This window comes from Phoenix dactylifera, chromosome 2 (assembly GCF_009389715.1).
Source record: "Phoenix dactylifera cultivar Barhee BC4 chromosome 2, palm_55x_up_171113_PBpolish2nd_filt_p, whole genome shotgun sequence".
In the NCBI taxonomy this organism is placed as follows: domain Eukaryota; kingdom Viridiplantae; phylum Streptophyta; class Magnoliopsida; order Arecales; family Arecaceae; genus Phoenix; species Phoenix dactylifera.
The window spans coordinates 14,867,999-14,894,079 of record NC_052393.1 but is presented as its reverse complement, the minus strand read 5'-3'; the positions used below and the strand labels follow the sequence as shown (position 1 = coordinate 14,894,079).

Here is a 26,081-nt window from a genome sequence, read left to right as displayed (position 1 = left end):
GTACAAGATGAGACACAACCCAATATTGTGTGCTGGGACAAGATGGACTGGTTCTATACCTGTCCGGTAAAAAACGGTACCACCTTCAGTATATGTTCTTAAAACCTTGGCACATGATATAATGCTGGAGTTAGCACAACACCTGCACCATGTATTGGTACGGGTTTGTACCAAGCCCCAAACACCATATTGGTACGATACTTTCCTTGTACGGTATGCTCCTAAGCCAGTATGGGATCGGTACTTAAATCCCTGGATGAGGATATTTGGACTTTTAGCCCCATGATATATGAGTGGCCTCACTTTGATTATCAATGCTGAATCTCTGGCTACTGATATATGTGCTCCGGAATGTGCTTTTGTGTTTGTATGTTATTGTATGCATGCTATGATATATGCGTGCAGGCTTGTAGGTACGGCTGAAGTTATTTAGGTGCTTTTATGTGCGACTATTTCCCTATTTGTAGGTGTTGTTGAAGTTATTAGGTGTTTTGTACATATTGTGTTTCTTTTTTTTGGTGTGTATATATATATATATAAAATATGTATATATACCAATGTTTGAAACACCATGGTATGAGGGTGTACTGGTCACATCTAGGTATTGCAAGTACTATGATGTATCTACTCATGGTATATCCACGGCTTGGAATACCGTGGGTATGATACACCTTTGACACACCTTGGCGTCCCTTAGTACCGGGAGTGTCATACAGTAGAGCCAGTTTTCAAACCTTCAAATGCACGCACTTGTATATGCATATGTACATAAATATTTATATAGACATATATATATATATATATATATATATATATATAGAGAGAGAGAGAGAGAGAGAGAGAGAGAGAGATGGACTTTGTTTCTACTGAGAGGAGAGGGTATCTACTCTCGACTCCAAAATCAACAACGGGACATCTCAATTGAACATCCACACCATTGATCATGATCTATTACCACTAGAAATGCTCATATGTTTTGGTAATCTCTAACCTATGAACCATGTAGGTGCAAAAATGAATGGTAAATATAATTTGAGACCATGTTATGCTATGATCTAAAATTTCTAAACATTTAAGTCGATTGATTTTCAATCTATACATGTTTTGACATGTGTAGATCATGGACACAAAAATGGATGGTTTTCATTGTGTTGGTGTGTTAAAATTGCATGACCATGGACAAATGTAAGTGTATATGTACACTTATGTGTATATTGACATAGATTTTTCACACATAGAAATATGTGTATATTGACATAGATATGTGATATCCAGTTTATTTCTAAGCCTTTATTGACTTTGCGCTTCTATTATTACTTGACCATTTGCCCTTTTTTGCATTATTATCTTCCCTTCATTAACACCTGATACCTAGAAGATGCATCCAGCTCATGCTTGAACATACATATGTACATATGTGTACATATATACGTGCGTAATACATGTGAACAGATACATACATAGATGTATAAAATACATGCATGTACACACATACATATATGGATACATATATACATACATACGTACACGCCTATTTATATTTATGCATGCATGCATATGATTATGTACATTTCTGTGCTATGCATTCATGCAAGGTCCGCCGTATCGGTACCGGTCAGCGTACCAGTGGCGGCCTGGACCGGTATGTACCGGTCCTGTATCGGTTCCGTACCAGTACGACAGTCGTACCGGCCGATTTTCTAATAAAAAGCTTCCGGTATCGGATCCCACGCTGATCTGGTACCGGTACCAGCCCGGACCGGCTCGTACCGGCCGGTACGGCATACCATGCATTCATGCATACTAATATAATCTGTTGCCTCAAATGTCTGCATCTAAAAGTGAAAACAGTTATGTCCTTCTACATCGAATGAATTTATCTACTACTCTTGGTTTAGATTGCATAATGTCTAAAGATATAATGTAGATCCTAAGTTTTTCCTCATGTTTTTGTTGTACTGAAATTGTGCTCAAACTCATATAGTATTTTGTTAGTAATTTTGACACATATTAAATATTTTTTTGAGTACAGACAGTCATTTTTTTATAAATTTGTATGTTCTACCTTATGCACAAAAAAACACTATTTTTTAGATGCATTTGTTGTAACCAACACATGCACATGTGCATGGTATGTATACAAACTTGCCATTTCAAATAGCTGGTTATTAGTAGCTTATGACTTAGTTATAGTCATAATTGTCAACATTGGTCAACTTAAAATTTTTGTAATGGCAGATTGCAGGGATTGTTCAGGACAACTTTAGAGTGCTGAAGGCTGATAGAAATTCAAACTATTCTCTTTGTCCTGAAGTAGCTTTGGAAGCAATCTCTAATGACTTATCAGCAGGCTTGATACCATTTTTCCTTTGTGCTACAGTAAGAAAGACATACTAATTTTTCTTAACATATGTACATTTTTCTTGTTTTTTCCTTAGATTGATTCTGTTTTTCACTGAAGGACTTCAATTTGATTAATTTTTTTTTTTTGGTAAACTCAAAAGATCTTTGATTTCATAGGGTTGTCTTAACTTTCTAATAGTCTTATGAAATTTGAGATGGTTGAGAGCTAGTGGAGGCAATGCTTGAACTAATTAGCTTGGCCTTAAATTCTTAAGCATTGCTTATAAACATATCAATATTCTATCTTCATTATCTTATGTTGTACATGTCAAATGTAACTGGATATCTCTGGAAAACTAAAAATAAACTGGAGAGATAAAAAATATTCCTTTTTTTTTTAATTTATAAAAGGTACTGGAAAAATAGCAATTCTGAATTATATAATGTGAACTAAATGAAAGTATGAACAATACTTGAAGGACAATAACCTGTATGGGCACACTCATGCAGGTATTGTTTCTTAATTTGCTTCTTTTAATGATATCTGACAACTTGATCTTGGCATGTCATTTACCTCTGTTATAAATAACTATAACATATTTATGTGTTTTTGGGGGAACATTACTGAAAAAAAATTAATCAAGATACCAATCTTAGGCAGTGGCATCTTTCGCGATTCATTTTTGCCTTCATTCTCTATATCATTGGGATATCATTGGGTGGATGGTTTTGCCCTTCAATGAATTTAGTGAGTGCATGAGCTTCAATTGGGATGCTGAGCAAATGGGTCAAGTGTTGAACACAATGGACATTGGGTGTCGATATCTCATAGCCATCCAATTGAATACCACGACCAGTAGGCCTCAAGCATTGGGCATCAAATAAGTCAGTTAATACTTATCTCATTGTGCTTCATTTGTTCTCGAGTTAGGTGTGACACCACTCCCTAATCCCTTTTAGAGAGCTAGGCCCCAGCCTCTCTATTCTGACCCCACGCTTCTCCTCTCCTCCCCTTTGCCTCAAAGCTACCAGCGACGCTGCCACCAGCATATGCAACCGCACAATTTGAATTGCAGTACTTATTATTGTTAGAGGAGGGCAGACCGGAGATTCATCAGCCAAAGGGGAATGGATTGGCAGCCCTGGTATCGGAGGCCTTGCTGTCATGCGGTGGCTTGTTAGCGATTTGGGGGGCGGGGGGCGGTGTTAGGGTCTGGCAGTGGAGTGGGCATTGAGCTCGGTGTCAACACACTCGACATGGAAGGCATGACAACACTTAGACCACGACCATGGGCAATTAGTTGATCTATAGACATATCCTCATCGACACCATCAAGCAAGGTACACCATCTAGATCTGGGCCCCGTACTGGTGCCGCGCTATCACTGTGTCGATTCGGTATGGTAGGGGGCCGGTTTGGTGTACTGAGTGTCGATATGCGTCTCGTACGGTGTACTGGTACTAAATTGGTACGATACGGTATGCCCCGTACTGTTCGATTTAATATAGACGGCGTACCATGCCATCACCTACTACCGGTCCATGACCAGCCTCCACGTTAACCATCGCTTTGGCTAGGACTGCTATGGCCTCCCTATAATGTTAAAAATTGACACCAAGCTCGGTATCCACACTCATGACGACATCTTAGCCATGGGAATTGATAAATATGAGGAGTTTCTCAGCTTTGTCATGTTTGAATTATAATAATAGAGAATTAGAGATGCATATATGTTTAAATGTGTATATTTACATGTGTGCATATATGTATGTGCAGATATATATGCAGATATATATGTACATATGTGCAGATAGGAACACTTAACATACAAGATAAAAGGAGAGAAAGTTTACATCCCATGCCAAGTTCAATGATTGGAATGAAAATCTAAAGGACTGGTTTTAATCTACAAGGCCTAAAATGTTTATATAGAAAAAATCATATCTTGGAGACCCTTTGCTTATGCATGAAGTTGTACCACATTTATAGTTCTAATGGCATGGTACTAGTTGGGGTAGGGTTGCAGTACACCCAGTGGATGAGGGAGGTTCACACATCTCATTTGTGCAGATATATTTTGGGATAGGGCAATGACATACAGACAAAATAAATAGTAGAACATCCAAATCAATGATCTGCACCATTAGGCTTGTTCTATGTATTTTGAAACATCTTTGTGCCAAAATTAAAGTGGGTTAGATGGTCCCAACCATACATCAATAGAAGTACATTCATTTGTTACTAAAAGAGTTCATAGTTTAGCTATTACCTGATGCATAAGCAAAAGTCTGCAAAATGTTTAGGTATTTCGGCACTGCGATCAAGATGAAAGTATCCATTGATTTGGGTATACTGCCATATGTTTTGATGATAGGGCATATCTCTGGTGCTTATTCTCACATTAAAGCCGCTTCTGTACACAACATACATCTGTACTTGTATATTTGCTTATATATTCATTTTCATTGCAAGTGTGTCTCCCCAAGCAAATTGAACATATGTCTTAGGATATTGTTTGTTTCCTGAATAAGAATGTAACAGAAAAAGCTCATGTAGGGAAAGTACATGGAAGTTGTTGTAGGGACATTATTTCTTCTGAGTGGTGCATAAGCTAAAATATTTAGAAATTTGATAAAATTAGACTTTCATATACTCAATCTGTTGTATATTGTAAGTTAACATAATGCAGATTGTTTAGGTTTTGATCTTCAGTTTTTCATATTATGTATCTCAATAATCTTATTTTTGGTTTTTAGGTTGGCACTACGTCTTCAGCGGCTGTGGATCCTTTGTCTGAGTTAGGTAAGTTATCCAAGGTAAGACAAGGAAAAACAAAATTAAATCAACTGGGAGAAGTCAAAATCTTCATATTGAATGTTAGAATGTGTCCTGCACCATGTCGATCAAGTTACTTGTTGCATCTTCTTTCTTATGCAAGTTTCCCAATTTTAATTTAAACGGGTCTTTTGTAGAAACTAATTACAATCACAGTTTATATTTATCACAAAAAGTTTTTCTGTATCTTTTTTCTTTTCCATGCTGATATTCACTTACATTGGTGGAAAGGTGTAAGATTAGAAAAGTGCAAGTCTGCTATAAGGAGGTGATGTTTTCCTGTATATCTATGGATGACAAACTCTGAAACTCTTATAAATTGCAGCTCTGTTTAAGCTTGAGTGAACAATTCATTTGGATTAACTGCTTATAACATAAGTATAAACACAAATTTTGACCTCCAAGCATTAGATTTTATGGTAACTTGCAATTTTATTGAATTGATGCATAATTTTTGAATTGAAATCTGAGGATGCCTTCTTGCATGGTACCGTTATAGAATTGTGGATGAGAACAGACAATGCCCTTCTGATTATAAAAAAGGGGAGTACTGTCACATGTTTATAGCATTCCTGAAGAAATTGACTCACATTTTTGTTATCACCTTGCATTCTGTTTTAATTTTTATTAACAAAATATTAGAGAAATTGAGAAATAGTATTATTTCATGTAGTATACTTGTTTCTTTTTCTGTACTATTCAGAAATGTAATTATCTAATTTTAGTAGTCAGGACTGATTAGTCGTTCTAATGTTTTAATTTCAAAAATGACATTAAAAAATTAAGTCAAATTTTGGTTAGTTAAATAAGGCATGAACCGGATGCTATTAGTTGATTACGGTTTGGCACATCACCTTTTTATTGTTTTCTATGTGTAACAAGGTAAATGGAATCTGAGTCGGTAGTGGCCACACGATTAAGGCTGCAACTTGTGCAAGTTGGGTCGGGTTAAGGGCAAACTCTAACCTAACCTAAACTCTGAATTTCTTGACCCTAACCCAATCCAACCCAGGCTCAGGTTGGGATTTCTCAATCCCAACCCAACCCAACCGAACCACATTCTAAGCTAAATTCAGATTGGGTAGGCCTAGCTGGTTTGAATTGGTTGAGTCAGGTTAGTTGGGTTGTGCCATATTAATTTGGTTAAATCAAATTGAATAGGAATTTCGAGACTAGGGAAAGGTTTGGGATATTTTTGTTGGATTGAGGCTTGATCATTCATAAATTTCAATAGTATATTTACACAAAATTTAACCAGATTTAAAGTTATAACTATATAAACATATAAGTAATCTGTATGAATATAAGTGTGAATTACTTATTTTATTTATACATCAAGTCTGGTTGGGTTAAGTTGGGTTGGCTAGGGTCGAGTTAGGTTGAAGGTCAAATTTAGCCCAACTATACTTGAGGTTGGGTTAGGATTTTTGAGCCCATGCCAACCTAGATATATAAAAATCCAACCTAATACCCAATGAGAGGGTTGGGTAGGAGCAAGGTCTGCTAAATCGGTACCGGGATCCGTACCGGTCGGCGGACGGTTTGGTGGTACTGGTTCGGTATTGTATCGACACATGGTATACCCCGAGGCATGCCGGTTCTGAATCGACACACCAATTTTTTTTAAAAGCTTTTTAGGTTTGATTTATTGGTAATCATTTTTTTTAATTTTTTAAATGATTTTAACTATAATGGAAAAAATGACAGACCTATAGTATGTATTGTTTGCCACATTTGCTGGAATATGACTGAAGTGGAACCAGGATCTAATAGCTCGCAACATATCCTTCTTGTTATCCTTTAGCATTGTGTCAATTCTCTGCTGCTTCGAATCCTTGCTATGGAAGGAATATGAATCTAAATCATGGATGGTGGCTTCTAGTAGAATCTCTCTGGAGGACTCCTTTTTGTTACCAAAAGCCTCCAGCATAGATGCAATACGGCTACTGCCTTTGCTGACGGCCTTCCTAACTGAGGAGATCCTCTTGAACTTCGGATCTGCCCTACTGCTCATGGAGTTGGAGCCTGACTCGTAGTATAAGGGCTTAAGTCGAGCCCTATGCCTGGCCATCTCATCCTGCTGCCACTGATAATCCAGGCTCGCCTGAATGGCAGCCTGGATTTGTATCTCGTCATCAAGAGCAGATGTCTTCTCTGATTTTCTGGAGTGATAGGAAGGTGGCACTGATTTCATTGGTTTGAAATCAGCGAAATGCTTCTTTATCAGCTGTCGAACTTGCTGTGGGCATTTCCGATACATAGATACGTCAGGGTAACCACCAGTTAAGTGCTGCTTCAATCTAGTTATTCCTTCTCTCTTGAACTCTGTGTTGCACCAATTGCACTTTCAATGGTGCCGACCCGAGAGTATTTGCCCATGATCCCAACCAATGTCATGCTCTGGCTCTTTTTTTCTTGATTGCTTCATTCCTCATTAACTACGCCAGCTTATCAATTATTTAAAAACAACAAAATTTTGTTACGGTGAAGATAATATTTTTATGTTAGAAAATACTATCTAATACTTAATACTAATTTTTCATATTTTATATTTATTTATATATTTTTAATATTTTTTAAATTAAAAAATATGTTTAAATACCATAAATTCAGAAAATTATATTTTTTACTTCAAAAAATACTTCTGAAATATGTATTACGTACTACTAATTTTTCATAATTTTTGGTATTAATTATATATTTTTAATTATTTTTTAAATTAAAAAATAATTTTTAAATATAAATATTTTAAAAAATTAATTTTAGCTTAGATCCATGTAGAATCCAGCAGTAGATGCTTCATATATTTTTTTAGGCCCGTGGGCATGCATCAAAGGCTACTTATTTTTCAATTTTTTTCAAATTTAGGTTTAGGCCACGTGCGCATGATCGTATCAAAACTTTAATAAATGGATACCAAATTTAGCTTGAGAGTAACTTGCATGCCTAAATACGCTCTTTACAGTTTTTTTGAATTTTACTTTTTTAATTTTTTATTCAAATATATATTTTTATTTTTTTAAATTATATATAATTCAAAAATTTAAAAATTTATGTCATTGTGTAGATCATCCATAGATATACAACATATCATAAAATCAAGCCAAAATCGAAATTATGGCATGATCTCTCATTATTTTGCAAATTTTGAGCTATTTTTTGAAGCCCCAAAAAATAGAGAAAATGAGATTGGGGAGAGGAAGCACACTTTATTTAGGCTTGGATCTTCCTTCAATCGTGCTAAATTGGTGTGATTTTCGCCGTGGGGGGAAGGGGGAGATATTTAGAGAAGGGAATAAATATTGGAGTGATTTTCGCTGTAGGGGGAAAAGGGAGACATTTAGAGAAACTTCTTGGGCCTCCCTGACATTCTCTTATAAGACAAAAGAAGGAAGGGGAAGGGGCCCGGTTCCGGCCAGTTCTTGTCCGATTCCAGTCAGTTTGGTCAAGCTCTGGCCCTTTCCGGCTGGTTCCTGCCGGTTCGAGACTGGTTCTGATTTTAAGAGCCGAACCGATCCGATCCCCCACCGGTTAGGTACGAGCCAAATTGGGCGGTTCGGTCTAGTTCAGCCGACTTTGATTCTAAAAAGTTTAGACCGTATTAATTACAATATTTGCTTCTTGATTAATATGTGCTAGATATATTCATTAAATCGTTTTTGAAAATTAAAATGGATTAGCATTATTACAGTTCAGAAAGATGCAACAAAAGACGAGAAGCTTATGGGGTGAGGAGAAACAACAACTATTGGAAAAATCAATTTTTAGAAAATGTTGCTTGTATGAACATGTGACTTGACAACATGTCAAGCTATGTTGGTTTGTAGTACAGCAAATTTGCTGCAATAAGCTATGATGGGAGGCCATTATGGTGTATTAGTACACATCAATACAAACTGTTTTTATCCACACATGCACCCAATATTGGCACCGTGACTTACGAAAAGATTACCATGTTTCTAGGTTTTTGGCATGGTAAAAGGTTAGTAACTCTAGACTGTATACCATGCCTGCCATCTTGTATTGATACAAATCAGTGCATATCATTGTGTATTGCTTTCATACGGAGAGACAGCCTGATACGAGGTGATCTGCTTGTGTACAACTACAAACATTAGGCTTGATGTTGTGGTGAGCAGATTCCACTAGTTTTATCGTCGATGATGATTTCAGGATGATGCCATCTTCCTATTGAAACCGTGGATTTAGCTTGAATGTCAAAACATGCAATTATAGTGCATGCAAAACTGCAAAACATACAGCATCCGCACATCACAGCACCATTCGAGTTTATGACCAACCCCTTTATGCAATTATGCATCAAGCCTGAGTCTTCTTGGATTTCTCTTTTTGTCATTTGTTGAAATTTTTTTTTTTCAATTACTTTCCAAATTTAGTTGCTATAAGTCTGATAATGTTACTTTGGGAATATGAGATACTAATATCCTGAAGTTTCCACTGAGTGGTAGGAAAAAATTAAATATTTTAAATGCTTTGACATCTTATTAGATGGAGTAATATTCATTATAATTTTTACAGTTTACACCATGCCAAGATATATCAAATAGAAGTTCTTATAACTAGATACCATACCTTGGCAATGTTGTGTATATTTAATTCTATATTGTTTCCAAAACTTCTTACCTTTTATATCTTATTATGCTGTTGCTACAACTTTAAACACCTGATTCAGTATTTTATTTGACTCTTGATGATAGAAGCATTATTTAAGATCTATGCATTATTGCTGGTTAAACAAATCTTCTTATTTTGGTGATTATGGTAGGCCTATGGCATGTGGTTCCATGTTGATGCTGCATATGCTGGCAGTGCATGTATTTGTCCAGAGTACCGTCATTATATTGATGGTGTGGAAGAAGCAGATTCATTTGGCATGAATGCACACAAATGGTTTCTTACAAATTTTGACTGTTCATTGCTCTGGGTAAAGGTATGCCAGACAATTAGTTTTATCTGATATATGATCACTTTATAAAAGAGGTGTGCACTTTGTTTCATGAATCTTATGCTCAATGCAGTCAAATTTGATTGAGATGTCAATTCATAACTGGAACAAGGAAGGAATGGTTGAATTGGTGGTAGATTTATATAGTAAAGCAATTAGTGCCTTCTAGGATGAAATGTTTTAGAGCATGGTTTGAGGTATCACTTGCTAGTGGCATGTTGGCTTGGTAATGACATGGTATGCATGGTGATGTTCTAGTGCTTGGCACACACTAGTACAACTATGCGCAAACATGGCATGCAGCCGATAGGGTAATTGTGCTTCATATTGGTAAGACGCTGGTGAAATATGTATCATGCCATATCCTGCATGCCAACCAGCAAATTAGTTCATGATTTGTTGTTTGCTTGTATCCTAGTTTGATGCGATACCGAAATTGGTTCTTGGAAAACTGATTTTTCTGCTTTGAAAAATACAAAGTCATGGTGATGTACAAAGCTGTCCTTTTGAAGTTAAACTTATATTTCTTAGTTTATTTTATTTATTTTTGCATGCCTTACTCTTCCATCTATTCAGTTGTAACTTGTAAGAAATACAATATGAGGCTTTAATTTCTTAAATTCCTTCATCACACCCTCTAATACAAGGTACGAATCAGCACCTTATTCCTTGAATCTTCCACGTGACCTCTCACCTCCCATTTAACTCATCCCCACATGTAACATATAATTATTCTTCCTTTTAGAATAACTTATATTAACCCATCATTTTTTTCTCAAAAATTGCTTCTTATTTCTTTCCTCCAAATCTGCTTGCATTATAATGCTGGCTGCATCAAAAATCTCCTCATACAAGACATAATGGCTACTAGTGTATCTTATATTCTTTCTAAATTTAATCTTTTTTCTTTCTGTATTTGCTACTATTCTAACTGTTTCTATTCTTATTCTTTCCATACATGTAAAAATTTGCAACTACTTCATTGTCCTTGAACTTTTGGCCTTATATTTGGTTTCTTGTGGACAAGTTATATTACACAGAAAACTTGTATTAGTTTTTTCCTTCGCATTGTCATAACTACTAGCTCTGTATTCTTTCCAAAGTTCCGACATTTTAATTAGCCAATTCAATCTCTTTTGTAGCTAGCTTCTTTTATTGTCTTTGTTCCATTTGATGTGGTTGTCTTCTCTCCTAACTAGTCCAATTGGTCTCCATTATGCTTCATTACGTCCAGGAGGCATTTTGAACCTATAGATCTCTTATTTCTCACCATAATTGAGTTACATTGTGGCATGTCTCTTACAAGCAATATTCTAATTATCTTTGCTCATTTGATCGCCACAATTGGGTCAACTTGTAGCTCGCCACTTTTGCACGATGACCAAGTTGACCCTTATCAATTTTCATTGCAATCATGTTAAATTCTGGCACATCACATGATCATATAAAATAAGGGGCAGGGTAGCCTCCACTGATGTCAAATTTGGATTTATTTCATAGTTTGACATTTTTCCAGAACTTCTTGTCAACCTGATATCAACTGTCCACTTTTTTCATCGGAGCTCAGGGCCAGCATTGGTGGTGCTGAGCTTGCAAAGTGGAACTTTGCATAACCGGGTACAGCAGTAAACATATATAAGAATGTGGGAGAGGCATGTGCAGCTAAAGAAGAGACCAAACACTTGAATGCTATGAAGCTTCAATGAAGAATATTAAGAATTAGGTGTAAGTTAGCACATCAAAATCCATTAATAAAACAAAAATAAAAAAATAAAAAAAAATTCTTGAATTTCCAACTATGTCCAAAGATCTATGCTGTAATTTTCCTAGTTTATTGATTTCCATTTCATGCTCAGTATGTTCTAGACCAATATGTATGGCTTCACTTGGTCATTCCTTCTTATATACAACATTTTTATGCACTGCAATTATTTATTTCAACAACTGAAATAACTGAGTATCTTTTAGTAAGTTTAATGTTCCTACCCATTAGTTTCTTGCTATGTTGTGTCATCCAATATGGGTGGAGATTGTTAATTCCTACATAATTAGTACATATAAATGTATAAAATGTTGATCTCAATAATTTATGATCCGGTCATACTTGATTGGTATAATTGAAGAGTAATAGCCATATTTTTCTTTTAACTTGCATTCTTTAAATCTTAAAAATTCTGTTGGTTAAAGCTGATTGCTGCTGCTAAAGCCATTTTACCAACGATGTGTGGTTCACCTTAATCTTGATCTGGTGTTGAAGTTTACCTCTAACAAGTTGATTCTATGCCAGCTCCATTGCATTCTGAGTTATGTGCAATTAACAATTGAATTGCCTGAAATATGAAGCAACTTTTTAGGAATGCTTTACACCCTGAAGTATGCCAATCCTAGTACTGCAGTTTATTGAAACGATATAGCTAATTCTTGTAACTCATAATGTGAATGCTTTTCAATGGGTATAAAGTATTAGTTATCTAATATGTTATATGCTTACCATTTTCCTAATGATGCAAGTGAGATGGTTAGTAATTTTGCATATAAATTTCCTTTGCTGACAGGACCAACGACCATTGGTTCAATCACTGTCGACTAATCCTGAGTTTCTGAAAAACAAGGTTGAGTTACGTTATCTTTAGTCATTTTGTACTTGCTTAAATGCAGAAATATGCATATTATGATAGACAAGTTTAAATGTGATCTGTGGATATTCGCATAGCTGTTGGACTTGTTTCCTGTGGTATTACTTAGATATTACTATCCCATTATAATGTAAAATGAAATAGATATGCATATGTTCATAACGGTTACAATGAGTGTTATTGAATATATAATCATTGACCCTTCATGAAGCTTTTGTCTTGAGAGCGAATTATAAGAAAAAAACTTTTCCTGAGAATGCCTACTATCTGATTCTTGAAGGAGCTGTTCACAAGGACAAGCTGCATCAATTTAATATTATATTAATGCTTTTGAATTTTGACCTCTTCAATTATAGTATGCTAGCATGACCTGGATTTTATGAATATTTGCCATAAATCAGGCTTGATTTAGATGTAATTATCATGCAGTGGAAGAGATGACGAGTCCTTTTATTCGAAAATAGTGGCTTAAATGGCATGATATTTTTCTGACACTAACATGATTTGCTTACGTGCTCAATAACTCAAGAAGTTGGCAACCATTTTTTAGATATGGGTAAGTTGGGAACACTTGGTGTGCCAAAAATTTGATATTTCAATTGGGGAGAATAAATAATTTACTTTAACCCGCTTAACTTGAATATGTCAGAAAACTAATGGAGAATATTAAGAATTTTTGAAAGTGGGATTTTAAGCTTTTTAGTTTCATGAAAAATCAATGTTGAATTAATGTTGAATTTTTTCAAAATAGAAGACTGTTATAACTTATAACAATTTCTAAATTTGGACAAAATCTAGAGGTTGACTTCTACATCAACTTTGTCTTTTGCTGCATCACTAAATTTCTTTTAAATTAGAAGTCATTGCTTTTCAAAGTTTTGGTTTGCAAATGAGTCCTGGATATGGTGGATTTTGCTCTCAAACCTTATCTAGACCTACCTGAAGTGGCCAACTTAGTCCAGAACAGCTCTAATGATCCTCCTGAATCAAGCCTTCGCTTGTTTGGGGAATTTAGCTCTTGCTAAATTAAAGTTGAAGATTAGAAAACTTCTGCTTCCCTATCTGAATTTTGAGAACCTACAATTTGACCCTCCTCTTTGTTGCATGCTGATCATTATTACTATACATTTGAGATGGCTTCACAATAAGAGTACCAGGTGTTGGAGCCGAATGCATCCGTTAAGTCACAAGCTCCATGAGTTGTGCGATCTTCTCCTCCAGTTGAGTGAGATACCCTTTCACATGATCCTCTGCTAAGATAGAAGTCATCCTCGCTTTTGTCCTTCAATGTATTTCAAGCTCTGAAAGGTTTTGTCCATTTGCTTACAACACTATTGTGTCTGGACCATAAGAAGCAAATCTAATACCATTTGATCCAAATGGAAAGAGAAGGAATCAATTCCTTCAATCAATTCAACTCGAATCTCTCAAAAAAAATAATAAAGAATATATAGAAGTTTTGAAAGTCATGTTCCAAGCCATTTACTTTCAACAAAGATAAATAATAATACTCGGATACTCTATTTATACTAGTAAGGTTCGAATTTCAAAATTCAGGTGGAATTCCCCTTCAAGCTAAGATAGGAATTAGGTGGAAAGTAAGGTACAACCTTTTGTTTATTTTTTTCTAATCAATTTGTACAAAATTGTGGTACAGGGCCTTTACTAATACTAGCGATGTCTGCCCTTTCAGAATATCTTTTGGATCCTCTCCTAGGGCTCAAATTTTGTTCAAACTAGAAAATATTATAAATATTCCTACATTTAGAGAAGTTGGATCCTGACTCCTACATCAGCTTCACTTTTTGTCATATCACAAAATTTGTCTTGGATTATGTTTTTCCAAGTTTTGATTCGTGATTGAGTCATGGATGGGGCAGATCTTGCACCCAAATCCAATTCAAACCTACCCAAAAAGTGACCAAATTTGTCCACAAAAGGTTGGTAATCCTCTAGAAGTTAGTTTGAGTTAGTGTTGGTTGGATAGACAATGATCGAGGTTCAGCTAGACAGAAGGATTGTGTACCCAACATCGTTTGGCAAGTTACGGTCTCAAAACACTTTAAACTTGTGACAACGGCCACCATTAATATAAAATATGTACCTGTGGCATGGGAATGGACCACCAAGATCTTGCAGAAGCTTATTTGAAGCAAGTTTCTTTACTTTATTTTCATATGTTCTCATAATATTTTATGTATTCCATCTTTACAAGGATCCCTTATATTCTATTTTTGACTTAAGTTGTAATTTAGGAATCAAGAATTAACCATTGCAAGCAAACCTTCCTAGTGAAAAGTGGAATATCAGTGCTGACGCCTTTAACAGGAAAAAATAGTACTGGCTTGTGATGATTTATTGCTTCATACTTACCAATCAGGATGAGATTATAGGTGAAATTAAACTGCATATCAGAAAGTATATTGTTTCTAAATTCCTCAATAATCGACATCTTTTATAGAAGAATCAAAATCTACTCTTGTTTCAAGTTCCTTCTTACAAATTCTTCGTTGCACAACCGTTACTTATCTAACATTAGATATTTGAACTTCATGTAGTTGTAGATATTGAATAAATTTATTAGTCAGTCCTTTTTATTGATTCCTAATTAATATTATTGAGCTCACCAGGCCTCCCAAGAAAATGCTGTTGTGGATTTCAAAGATTGGCAAATTCCTCTTGGACGCCGTTTCAGGTGCAAAATCTCATTGTAATATATTAATATCCTTCATGCATGCAAAAGGATGTAGTCCATGTCACAGAAAATGTTATATTTCTTGTTAGCATTTTTCTTAGTACTTTTTATGAGAACAGTGTCTTTTGGAAATAAAAAGTTAAGCTATAGTGGAAATCTTTTGTTATCATATACTCTTTTCAATTAGATTTATTTAGAAAGCTATTCTTTAGGTGTAATATGTAGACAACTTTCACTTTTGTAGATGAAACATGAAAGTACATGATATACCTCCAAGTGCATGTTAAAATATTGGGCCAGCTAAGCAAATGCTGATAACCGTTGTTGCAGCTATTCTATTTTGTGACCTGCATTATCCAACGACATGTCTTTTCTCTTATGTGACCAGCTGGTTTCTCTCCACTTTTTTTTTTCTTCTTTTATGTATTGCTCACTTCCATCTTTAACATGATCATTGGCTTGTATTTATGCATGCAGCCTTGCTGCCCATCTTCCTTGTAGATTCTATAAACTTGCTAAATGGATAGCTTTTAGCCTCTTACCTTCAATACTTGTATTGATGTATCTATTGTTCATTTTGACTTTTGTTGTCTTAGTCTATGGATTTGCCTAGTTACCTAAAAGGATGGTAAATATTTTCTGCTTCAGACTTATGTATTACTTTCTTCATTGTATTCGAAATAAGGATAAAATCTTCCAAAATATTAAGATTCTTTCTCTGATGGGCAAATTTTTAGCTGAGGTTATCGAGTCCCTCTATTTCTGATTCAGTCTTATGATTTTGCTCCCCTTTCCCTTCTTATGTTGCTTTGCCTTAAAATTCATGCATTAAACCCATCAACGAGACAGTTGTTTTTTTTTGTGTGTTGTGTTAGGGTGTATGGTCAGAACTCAGAACAATTATCCCATGGCTGCACTAATTTTAAATTTGATGTGGATCAGATAATCATTATGAGGTGATGAACTTGCTATTTTCAGTTTATCAAGGAACGACTCCACTCCGGAGTGAAAGATCACAATCCCTTTTGATACTCTTTAGGTCCTCAGTTTGCTTATACTCTTACTGCTATGCACTCTTAACATAATGTTTTGCTGATTTTCTGTCCCATGCCAGCATGTCAAATTCTATGCTCATTAGATTATGAACCACTTCCAATGCTACTTGCTACTATTAGCTTGTTGTTAATTGGTTTATCTCATCATTCTTGACCACATGTTACCTATCATTTTTGCATTGTTCATCATGATGATAGTTGCTTTTGCAGTCCATCCATTAGCGTGGGTCTTCATATAGTTTGCTTTCCTTGTGGGACCATTACCTGAATGTTTTTCTTACCATCTTCTCCTAATCAGTTAAATGTTAAGTTAATTTGGAATGTCATGTCATGGACTGTCATACGCTCATATTACCATAAGCTATGGCATATTTAATGGATTGTCATAGTACTATAAGCTCTTGCATCTTTCTTGTAGATTTTGGTAGTAAGATGCTTTATTTTCTTGTTCTATAATGAGGCATCAAGTCATGATCTTGCTTATAGAAAGTTACTATGATACCTCTTCCTTTACTGACCAAGTCCTATTCCTACTAGCAGTTATGTGTTACATCAAGTAGATCAAAAATAGGGATTGATTATCATTTTCATTACCACTGCAATTGTTTCACAATACTTATCCACAACTGCTTGTTAACTTAATGCTTCTAACACTCATTGCCCTCTATCTTGCTTGACACTATAGAGTGCAATCCAGCATTAAGTAGTTGCTTAAAGTGTATATATATGTTTTTTACATGTATTTACAATACAATACATTGTTTGATTGACCCTTACGGCTTGTATTCTGCTATATTAACTAATATCTGTCCATTTTGCACCGTGGACTTTCATGTATCAGGGTATTGCCACATAATGGTTGATAAGCATTGTTACATCTTGCTTACTGTTGTCTCCAAGTAATGGCTGCCTTTTCTAGTAAAAGTTCTTTCTCCTCAAAGAAGGAAAGCATAGTGGAGCCAAATAGCATAATGGTTCATGACTTCATGCAACACCTTGATTATAGGACTTCTTGTTTTTTAGGCTACCTGGGAATATCATTATACCATTCCTATATAATCAGAACTATTTGATATTTGAACAGCTAGCAATTATATTTTCATCCATGAAGGATGTGGAGAAAATTTGGAATAAAATCAGAGGTGCTCCTAAATAGGAATAATTGGCGAATGAGGATCTATAAAGTCAACCCCAAATAGTTGGGAAAAGGTTTGATCATTATGATTATCAGATGATGTACATAAACATGCAAGGTCTGTTACTTCCACCATCAACCTTGCTGGTATCGTCTCCCTTACTGCCTGTGTGGATCAATTGACACATTCATAGTTATTTGGCTGTTAATATCCACTTGAGTTAAAAGAGGGGTTGGGTTAGGGAGGCGGTTGGTTGGCTTCATTCATATACTATGCATATACTTCATAGTTTCATACATACTGTAGGGTCTAGTCAATTATTGTTTCATTTGTGGCTATTTTCTATTATGACTTTATTGAACTAACTGTCATGCTTCTCGTTAAGATTTGACATGGGTCCTTTTAGTGGTTCGTAGGTACTATAACCATGTCAAACATCCTGCAGCAACTGTTAAAACAAAGCATATATTCACTTGGTAAAACAACATAAACATAAAAGAACCATGCAGAGATTCTCTGCCTATCGTTCCACATTTTTATGCAGTTTCTTTCACCTTTTTTCTCATTTTTCTTAATTATAGTGAAAATATTAGTTTTACCAATGTCAGGACACTGAACCACTATTTTATTGTTTTAAAAGGGAAATCCTTCTGTTTTATTATTAGTTCAGATATGCTTCTTTATTGCAGATCATTAAAGCTGTGGATGGTTTTGAGGCTATATGGTTTGGAGAACCTACAAAGCTACATTAGGAATCACATAAATCTGGCCGAACAATTTGAACAACTAATCAAAACTGATTCTCGGTTTGAGGTAAAAGGAAAAATGTTTTATTAAACAGTACATGTGAAATACTGCTCTGCTTCAACATTTTACGAATGTATCCTGCTTTCTATTATTGGATTTGTATGTTGCCGTGAGGCAGCATCAATGTCCAAGCTATTGTGCTTAGGCAACTCAGCATGGTTTTAAATATCATCATTGATCCGTGTGCAATGCTAAACAAATAGCATCCTTACACCCATATGCATACCATGTACTTGAACTCAAAGGAGGCAAGCCAACAAAATAAAATTAATATATGAAAGCTAAAAGTAGATAATAAATGTAACAAAAAAACCTTTTCCTATCTGTAAGGAGTTGACTTTTGGAGCAAGGGATGATTCATCAGAGTTTGCAACCTACCAACTCGCTTCTACTTGGTGTGAAATTGTAGTCAGGGTAAAATTTGGTGAGATAAAATGCTGTCACAGAACTTTTTACAGGCACATTAGGCGGCAAGTAGACCTAGATATCATACATGAACAATGGCAACATTTAAATGTTCATACGAGTTTATGATGGCAAAGTTATCATATTTTATTCCGGCTTCTCAAGGAATATGCTTATTTTATATTATATCTATTATTTCAAATTTGTGGAAATTATGTTACAAGAATTATGAGATTTTTATAGGTAGGCCAATGTTTAATTGTGTTAGTGACATCTGGATGTCAGAAGCTTATATGTCAAGTTCCAATAGATTTAGATGATATTGTCATCCTTTCCTTGTCTCAGGTCTTGTTTTTCAGGTATGGCAGATGACATCTTGGATACAGGATGATATTTTTCCAAGGTTATGATCAGTTTCAATGTTACTTTTGACTGTGAGATTGACATATGGAATGCATTTGAAAGAGAAGTGAAACACTTCATCCCAACATTTCCACTGAAATGAAGGTATTAGCTAATTTGGTACCCATGCCAACCCAATGAGTTAGTATTGACTATCATTGATTTCAAGGTAAATGGGCTGACTCATTGAATTACCTGCAGACCCAGCAGGTGGCTCTTGTGGCCCACTACTTTTTCACCCTTCAACTTTTAAGGGCTCTTCTAGAGGAAGTAGGCGCGGCTTTGGTAGTTAGATGTTTCTTGATCTTGTGAGCTGACATTCTAGTTAAGAAATGCATGTCTGTGTATGTTTTTGTTTGTGCTTTGTGTTATATCTTTCACAACTTACAGGTACAAGAATGCTTCTCCCTAGACATATACATTACATAACTTCAAAACTATTACCATGAAGAACTTCATGCCTAGTCCAGCAGATCCTAGCTTACTAACAATTCATGATAATACTACTTCTGTTGTTATGTTGCTGAAAGTATCCAAAATTCCAAATACTTATTCATAATTCTCATCCTCATTAGTTATGGTTTTCCATCTCTTTATAGACTCTTCAAAAAGATTCTAGCACCTACCTAAGGTATCTTTAGATTTTATTCTGCATGGTGCATTCATATGCCATCTAACATGGTTCTTTACCACCTTGTCCTCAATTGATGTAGCTTCTACTTTTCTACAATACATGTTTCTTGCTCCAACCTTCCTAACTTTCCACATATTCATCTCAACAAATTCAAACTTATCATGTTCACCTTATTTGCTAGGGCTATCTTTATTCTAAAAAATACCATAAAATACTTTGTCCTTGCCACTTGATAAGTTTTTCCTTGAAGTTGTCAAGACAGCTAAAAAGTACCTCTTCATCTTATGGTCATTTTGTTAGCTATAACTTTGTTATTCCACTCTTTTTATAATGTATCTACAATAACAAAATTGTTCATATTTTGGCATCTTTTGCTGCCAATTTTTCTTGTGTTTCATTTTCAATTCCATACACACTTAACTTCTTCATCCACTTTGTTTTTACTCTACTAACTTCTGAACCTTTATCCTTTAGGTTCTTGTAACAAAATATCATATACAAAGAACATGAATCTCATCAATCTTTTGACATAATAGGGATAAGTTATTTTATGAATAACAAGTGAGGGCCTGAGCTAGTAAGTTAGTCCCATATTGGTTGTGTTTTGAGGAGATCTTGGGTACTTATACAAGGCCAAGAAACCCAAATAGAACATTTGTGCTAGCGTTTTTCGATGAGGTCCTAGTTTGGTACAAATGGTATCAAAGTGAACCCGGTCCATGGCCGATATGTGACTAGGGGATATTGTAGCACGGGGTCCTATTAGGGATGACCACGGGCCAATGGTGGTGTTTGTGACTGGATTTGATTGAATTTGAACCTTTAGTTTAGCGAGGAAGTGGAAGTATGTAAGGACCTATGCGAGCGTGTTTCTTAGTGCCATATTGGTTGTGAGCTTAGGAGAACTTGGGTACTTATACAATGCCAAGGAACTCAAATAAAATCTTTTGGTTAGTCTTTTTAACATAACATGTGGTGCGGACACCAGTGCCAGATCGCCTGTCACTCGAGTCTACAGTCGCCGCAGGAGAATGGTTCTGCCAGTTTCATTGTGGGTGGAGTGAATTTATTTTATTTGGGCTTATTAGGGTATTTTGTTATTTGATAACTTTTAGGGTTTATTTAAATATTTCATTATTTTGAGGGTCTTTTGTGAGACCAGTTTCTTTTTAGGAGGTCTTTTGCATTTTTTGGGTTTTATAAATATATTGGACCGTACATGTTTAGGGTATGCTATGAATAAAAATTCTGAATTCCTTTCTTTAGCACTGGCGTGTGAAACCCTGAGCGGGGCTAGATGCGAAGCGTAGTTCTTCTTCCTCTTCCTTCCTCCTCTCCTTTCTTCCCTATTTTTCCTTCTTTTCGTTCTCTCTTTCTTTCTTTCCCTGCTGTCCGGCATCAACATGAACATAAATGAGCTTAAGTTTAACCCGTTATATAATCATGTGATCTCTGGATACTCACCTCTTTAGAGCTATCTTTGATGCTTGTCAATGTCTGAGTATATATATATCCTGAATGATTTTGAAGTATTTTCTATAGTATACACTTTCCATAGTTTTTTTTTGGTGAGAAAATAACTTTCATTTTTTATCTTTGTAGCATCAAGCCTAGTAGTTTGCTAAATTTGTTGACATCCTTTTTTTCTTTTTTTTTTTTTTGCTTCACCACCAACCATAACTTCATAGCCTCCTCATTAGTTTAATTCTAAAGAAGTTTGTTCAAATTTGGTGCCGGTTCTCTTCTTATAGGTGGGTACAAAAATACTTCCATAGTCATTTGTAATGTCTGTGTAGCTTGAAGATGATTTGCTTTATTCAATGGATGATTATCATATCAAGTTTGGTGAGAAAAGAGTGAAGCAAAAAAATTGAAGAGAGGTAATTGTTTTTCCTATCTCTAATGAACTACTCGAATTGTTAGGTGAAATAGATTTTTATGTTATTATTACTATAAAATTTAGTTCAAGTGTTATATTACAGTTACGAGGCATTTAAGTATTCCATTGTGCACCTCTAGGAAATATAACACCAAGACACATGTTCAATATGAAGATATAGACAAATTTTTGATGTTGGATACAAAGTTAACTACTTAATAGTTAATATTGCTAAACCTAATTTCCTACAATATTATATTATCCTGCACAAAATGTTATGGTGTTTCTGTAGCGTTATATCTGTAATGGAGCACAAGCTCTTTTCAACTTATTGACATTAATTATTCTAAAGCAATTTGGCACAAATATTGGCCAATTGATTTACTGTATAATCAAGGTTTGCCGTACCGACTGTACCGATATATCGGTGCGGTCCGATACTGGTACGGTACTAGTACCAAACTGAGCCGAACCAGTACTATACTAAAAGTGCCACAGCGCTGTCTTCCATGAAGAATACCCCGTACCGGTGCAAACCGGCTCGGCTGGCACCGATACGGATATGCACCGGTGCGAACCGACCAGTATGGGTATGTATTGGTGCGAACCGAGCCGGTTTGCACCGGTACAGGCCATGAACCGATCGATTCCGACCCAGATTGGGTTGGAACCGATTTCAATAGCCGTACCGTACCGGTGCTTGTCGGTACTGATACGGTATGGGCTGAACCGACTGGTACAGTAATACAATCATGATGTGCTGAACCAACCGGTATCGGTCGGTTCAGCAGACCATGATTGTATTACTATAAAATTTTTGTTAGCGGTCGGTTCAACAGACCATGACTGTATTACTATAAATTTTTTGCATCCCTGCCTTTTTTTTGTTTTTTTTATATAAAGCATTAATCATGATCATATCCTTTTCATCTTCATCTCCATTTTTATTTCTTCTCACTGATATGGTACGATTACCGTCATGGTTGTCTCTCTAGAATAAACAAGGTTATTTCTTTTATTAACTTTTCTTTAATTTTTTACTTTTTTAATGACTTGCGAGCTTCATAGTGGTCCATAGTTAATTGAAAATAAGTAGCATTTTCATTTCTCACCCTTATTTTTATAAACATACTATAATGCTTCTTGACGCTTTCATTATCCTAATGTTCTTATCGAAAGACTAGTTGATCAAGTATTTTTTTCCCCATAATATGTGAAAGACAACATTTTTCCTTGATACATTCTTTTCACAGGTTGTTGTTATATTATAGTGTTCATTGTCCATACAGATGCAGTTCCTTTTGTCAATGCTCTCCCAGAAAGATATATAGCTTCACCCAGCTTCAGATTCTGAAGTCTGAACAATGTTCCTATTCAACAATTTGGAAAATAATTCCCGATTATTAGGTGCATACTCATGACATCATGCTAACATTGTATCAATGTTTGTGAGTGAACTATTACGTGAATCTGTTTGGATTTTGAAGAATAGTATAATGATGTGATAGAAATGCATATCGGAAAACATGAAGGAAATAATGCATGTAAAGATGTACATCTGTATAAAAATAGAGGATCTCGTAAGAATACAAGTTTTAAAGTTATCATCATGGTACGCCGTACTAGTCCGAACCGGGTGGTGTGGGACGTACTGTATACCGGTTCAGTACCGGTATCCGGTACGGGTGGCATACCGACACTCGGTATGCCAAAAAAATTCCGTATCATATCGTATTGATACTGTGCTAGTGTGGCACCAGTATGGGTTTCGGTATTGAGACGGCGAACCTTGGTTATTGCTATTGCACATGGTATCGCCATATTTCAATGGAACTTTTAAAAGGTAATTAAAAATTACATATTTGCCTATCTTATCTGCTTTATAGCCTTAGAAATCTTATGTTGTCTATAAACATGCACAGGTTGTGTCCCCTCGAAACTTTTCGCTTGTCTGTTTCCGTCTGCTCCCTGCATTTGATGATCATGACAATGGTTATAAACTGAACTACAACTTACTAGATGCTGTCAATGCAAGTGGAAAAATCTTCATATCACATACTGTAGGTTTTATGGAAGCTTGCTTTATATTTTCATTATATATATCTGATATGTAGCCCACAAAATTCCTATGACATTCAGTATACGGTTGTGAGTTTTTGACTTTCGCTTTTTCGAGCAGGTTCTATCAGGCAATTTTGTATTGCGTTTTGCTGTGGGAGCACCACTAACAGAAGAGAAACATATCAAGGAAGCTTGGAAGGTGTTACAGGACCATGCCACGACCCTTTTAAGGAGCATTTAGGGTAAGTAGATTTGTGATTTCAATCATTCATGATTCACTATCTCATTCAGTTTAGTAGAATTTAAAATAGACTACCTGCTACCTAATCATATATAAGGTCCCCTAGTTAGCAATAGTGTACCTAGATGCTTGGCAGGCGTGCCGAAGTGTCCAAGTGTCCTCAAGTGTCAGATATGGCAGTCTCCAAAAATCTACACAAAGTGACATGGTGCATATGTTTATATATTATATATATGTACGCATATCTGTACATGTATATTTGTGTGTGTGTGTGTGTGTATGCATGTTACATATGAACGTACAATTAAGTTTTTGCATGTTATGATGCTTATTCGAAATAAGACAACTTAAAGTTTTAGATAGATTCATTTACATTTAGAGCATAATGAAAATTCACTTGAAGTGTGATGACTTTAAATGCACAAGGACACTTTGCTTGAAATGTCCAAAAAAATTTGACGCTTAAGTTAAATTGTCCAGCACTTAAAACAAAATCCTCTGCATGGCACTCCAAAAAAGTGCCAAGTGTTTTGCTGACCTCAGCATTACATTGAAAGTGGAACATTGTTTTAAATAGCAGCTGCTGTATTCGGGCATTCAACGGATTGCATAACACATATATGGTATGCAGGCTGCATATGTGCATATGTAGGCACATATGGAATTAGTATTTTTAACTATATAAAAATAAATAAAATATATTAAGTACAATAGAAAAACTATAAGGATAGTAATAATTTTCTGGATTGTGAATATCGGTATTGGAAACAGTAACGACTGGCAAATGATGCTTATTATTTAGCACTTAATACTAACAGTGGTAAGATAATTCAAACCTCATTTCGACATGATTCATCTGCAAAGGCCCACATAAGAGAGGGGGGGAGGGGGGGGGGGGGGGCGCAAATATTTGGCTCCATAGTGCTTAAGCTGGATAGATATGCAATCACACAGTGCTAATTGAGCCATACATAGAGCTGCATAGTTCTAAGTTGGCTGCCTTTTAGCCTATATGTCATATGAACACACACTAACTGCATATAGGAAATGCTGTGTGGTCTGCATATGCATATGTAGCCTCATGCACTGCATTTTATAACACTGAAGTGAAGTATTCAACCATGTGGTGCTGTATCCAAGTGTCTAAAAGTGTCAGAACTCCCAGACAGTTTAAAAATGGAATATCCAGGTAAGATGGCATGTATCTGCCAACCAACATCTCATTTCCTGAAGTATTATTAAGTTATATAATTATTTCAATGCTTGGAGATGTTGATGTCAGGGAGTAGTTGCAGCAGGCTATTGATCATATGCTTAACCTTATGATATATGGCTAAATTTTTTCCTTCTACCACTAATGAGGTAATGTGCTTGACAAAGAGGACCATCCAACTATGATTAAGGGCAGAATGTTCACATTATAATTAGACTACAGATCTTGTACAATTTTAGTTCAGGTAGCAAGGTTTTCCAATTTACCGAGACCAACCTGTACACCTTACACCCCAAGGAGTTAAAAAAAGCTAGATTTGCACGTGGGAGAGTACTGGCTGTGCATCAATCATTAACTAATGACTAAGTGAACCTAAGGTATTCACTTGTGAATTGTGATGTGTTCAAGATGTGTGGAGACTAAATCTCTTATATACAACTGGATGATATTATATGCAGAACTAGCCCTTTTGTAATGAATACAGTAATGTATTATCTTGAATATACGATATCATTAACTGTGAAATGCACATATTATGTTCTCTCAAAAGAAATGCCATCTTGTGCATTTAGATTCTTTTTTCTGCTGGCAAAGAAATTCTTTGTTACCCTATAACCAAATAGTTAGGGCTAACAATAGGATTCTAATAAAATGAGTTGCATGAAACTTTATATTGCTTTTGACAGGTTATATATGTGACAGAAAGAAAAAGATTGAAACTAGTAATCTTAGTAATTATATAAGGAAATAACATAATTGGAAGGTAAAACCT

The 26,081-nt window shown here is 35.5% G+C and overlaps 1 protein-coding gene across 7 annotated transcripts in view; it reads left to right on the top strand.

The window, feature by feature from the left end:
* LOC103722148 (tyrosine decarboxylase 2) overlaps positions 1 to 26,081 on the top strand; it is a 35,626-nt gene that overhangs the window by 8,852 nt on the left and 693 nt on the right. Inside the window, exons 6-14 of one of the 7 annotated variants that reach the window (XR_003388538.1) lie at positions 2,239 to 2,379; positions 5,101 to 5,160; positions 9,966 to 10,130; positions 12,701 to 12,757; positions 15,412 to 15,476; positions 18,357 to 18,480; positions 19,239 to 19,386; positions 23,084 to 23,201; positions 23,717 to 23,823. Coding sequence is in view for 2 of the 7 variants with exons in the window: in XM_008812594.3 (XP_008810816.1) it covers positions 2,239 to 2,379; positions 5,101 to 5,160; positions 9,966 to 10,130; positions 12,701 to 12,757; positions 15,412 to 15,476; positions 18,357 to 18,480; positions 23,717 to 23,854; positions 23,974 to 24,096 (873 nt within the window). In the remaining 5 variants the exon portion in view is untranslated. The other 6 variants (XR_003388543.2, XR_003388542.1, XR_003388539.2 and 3 more) reach the window with 6 other exon arrangements.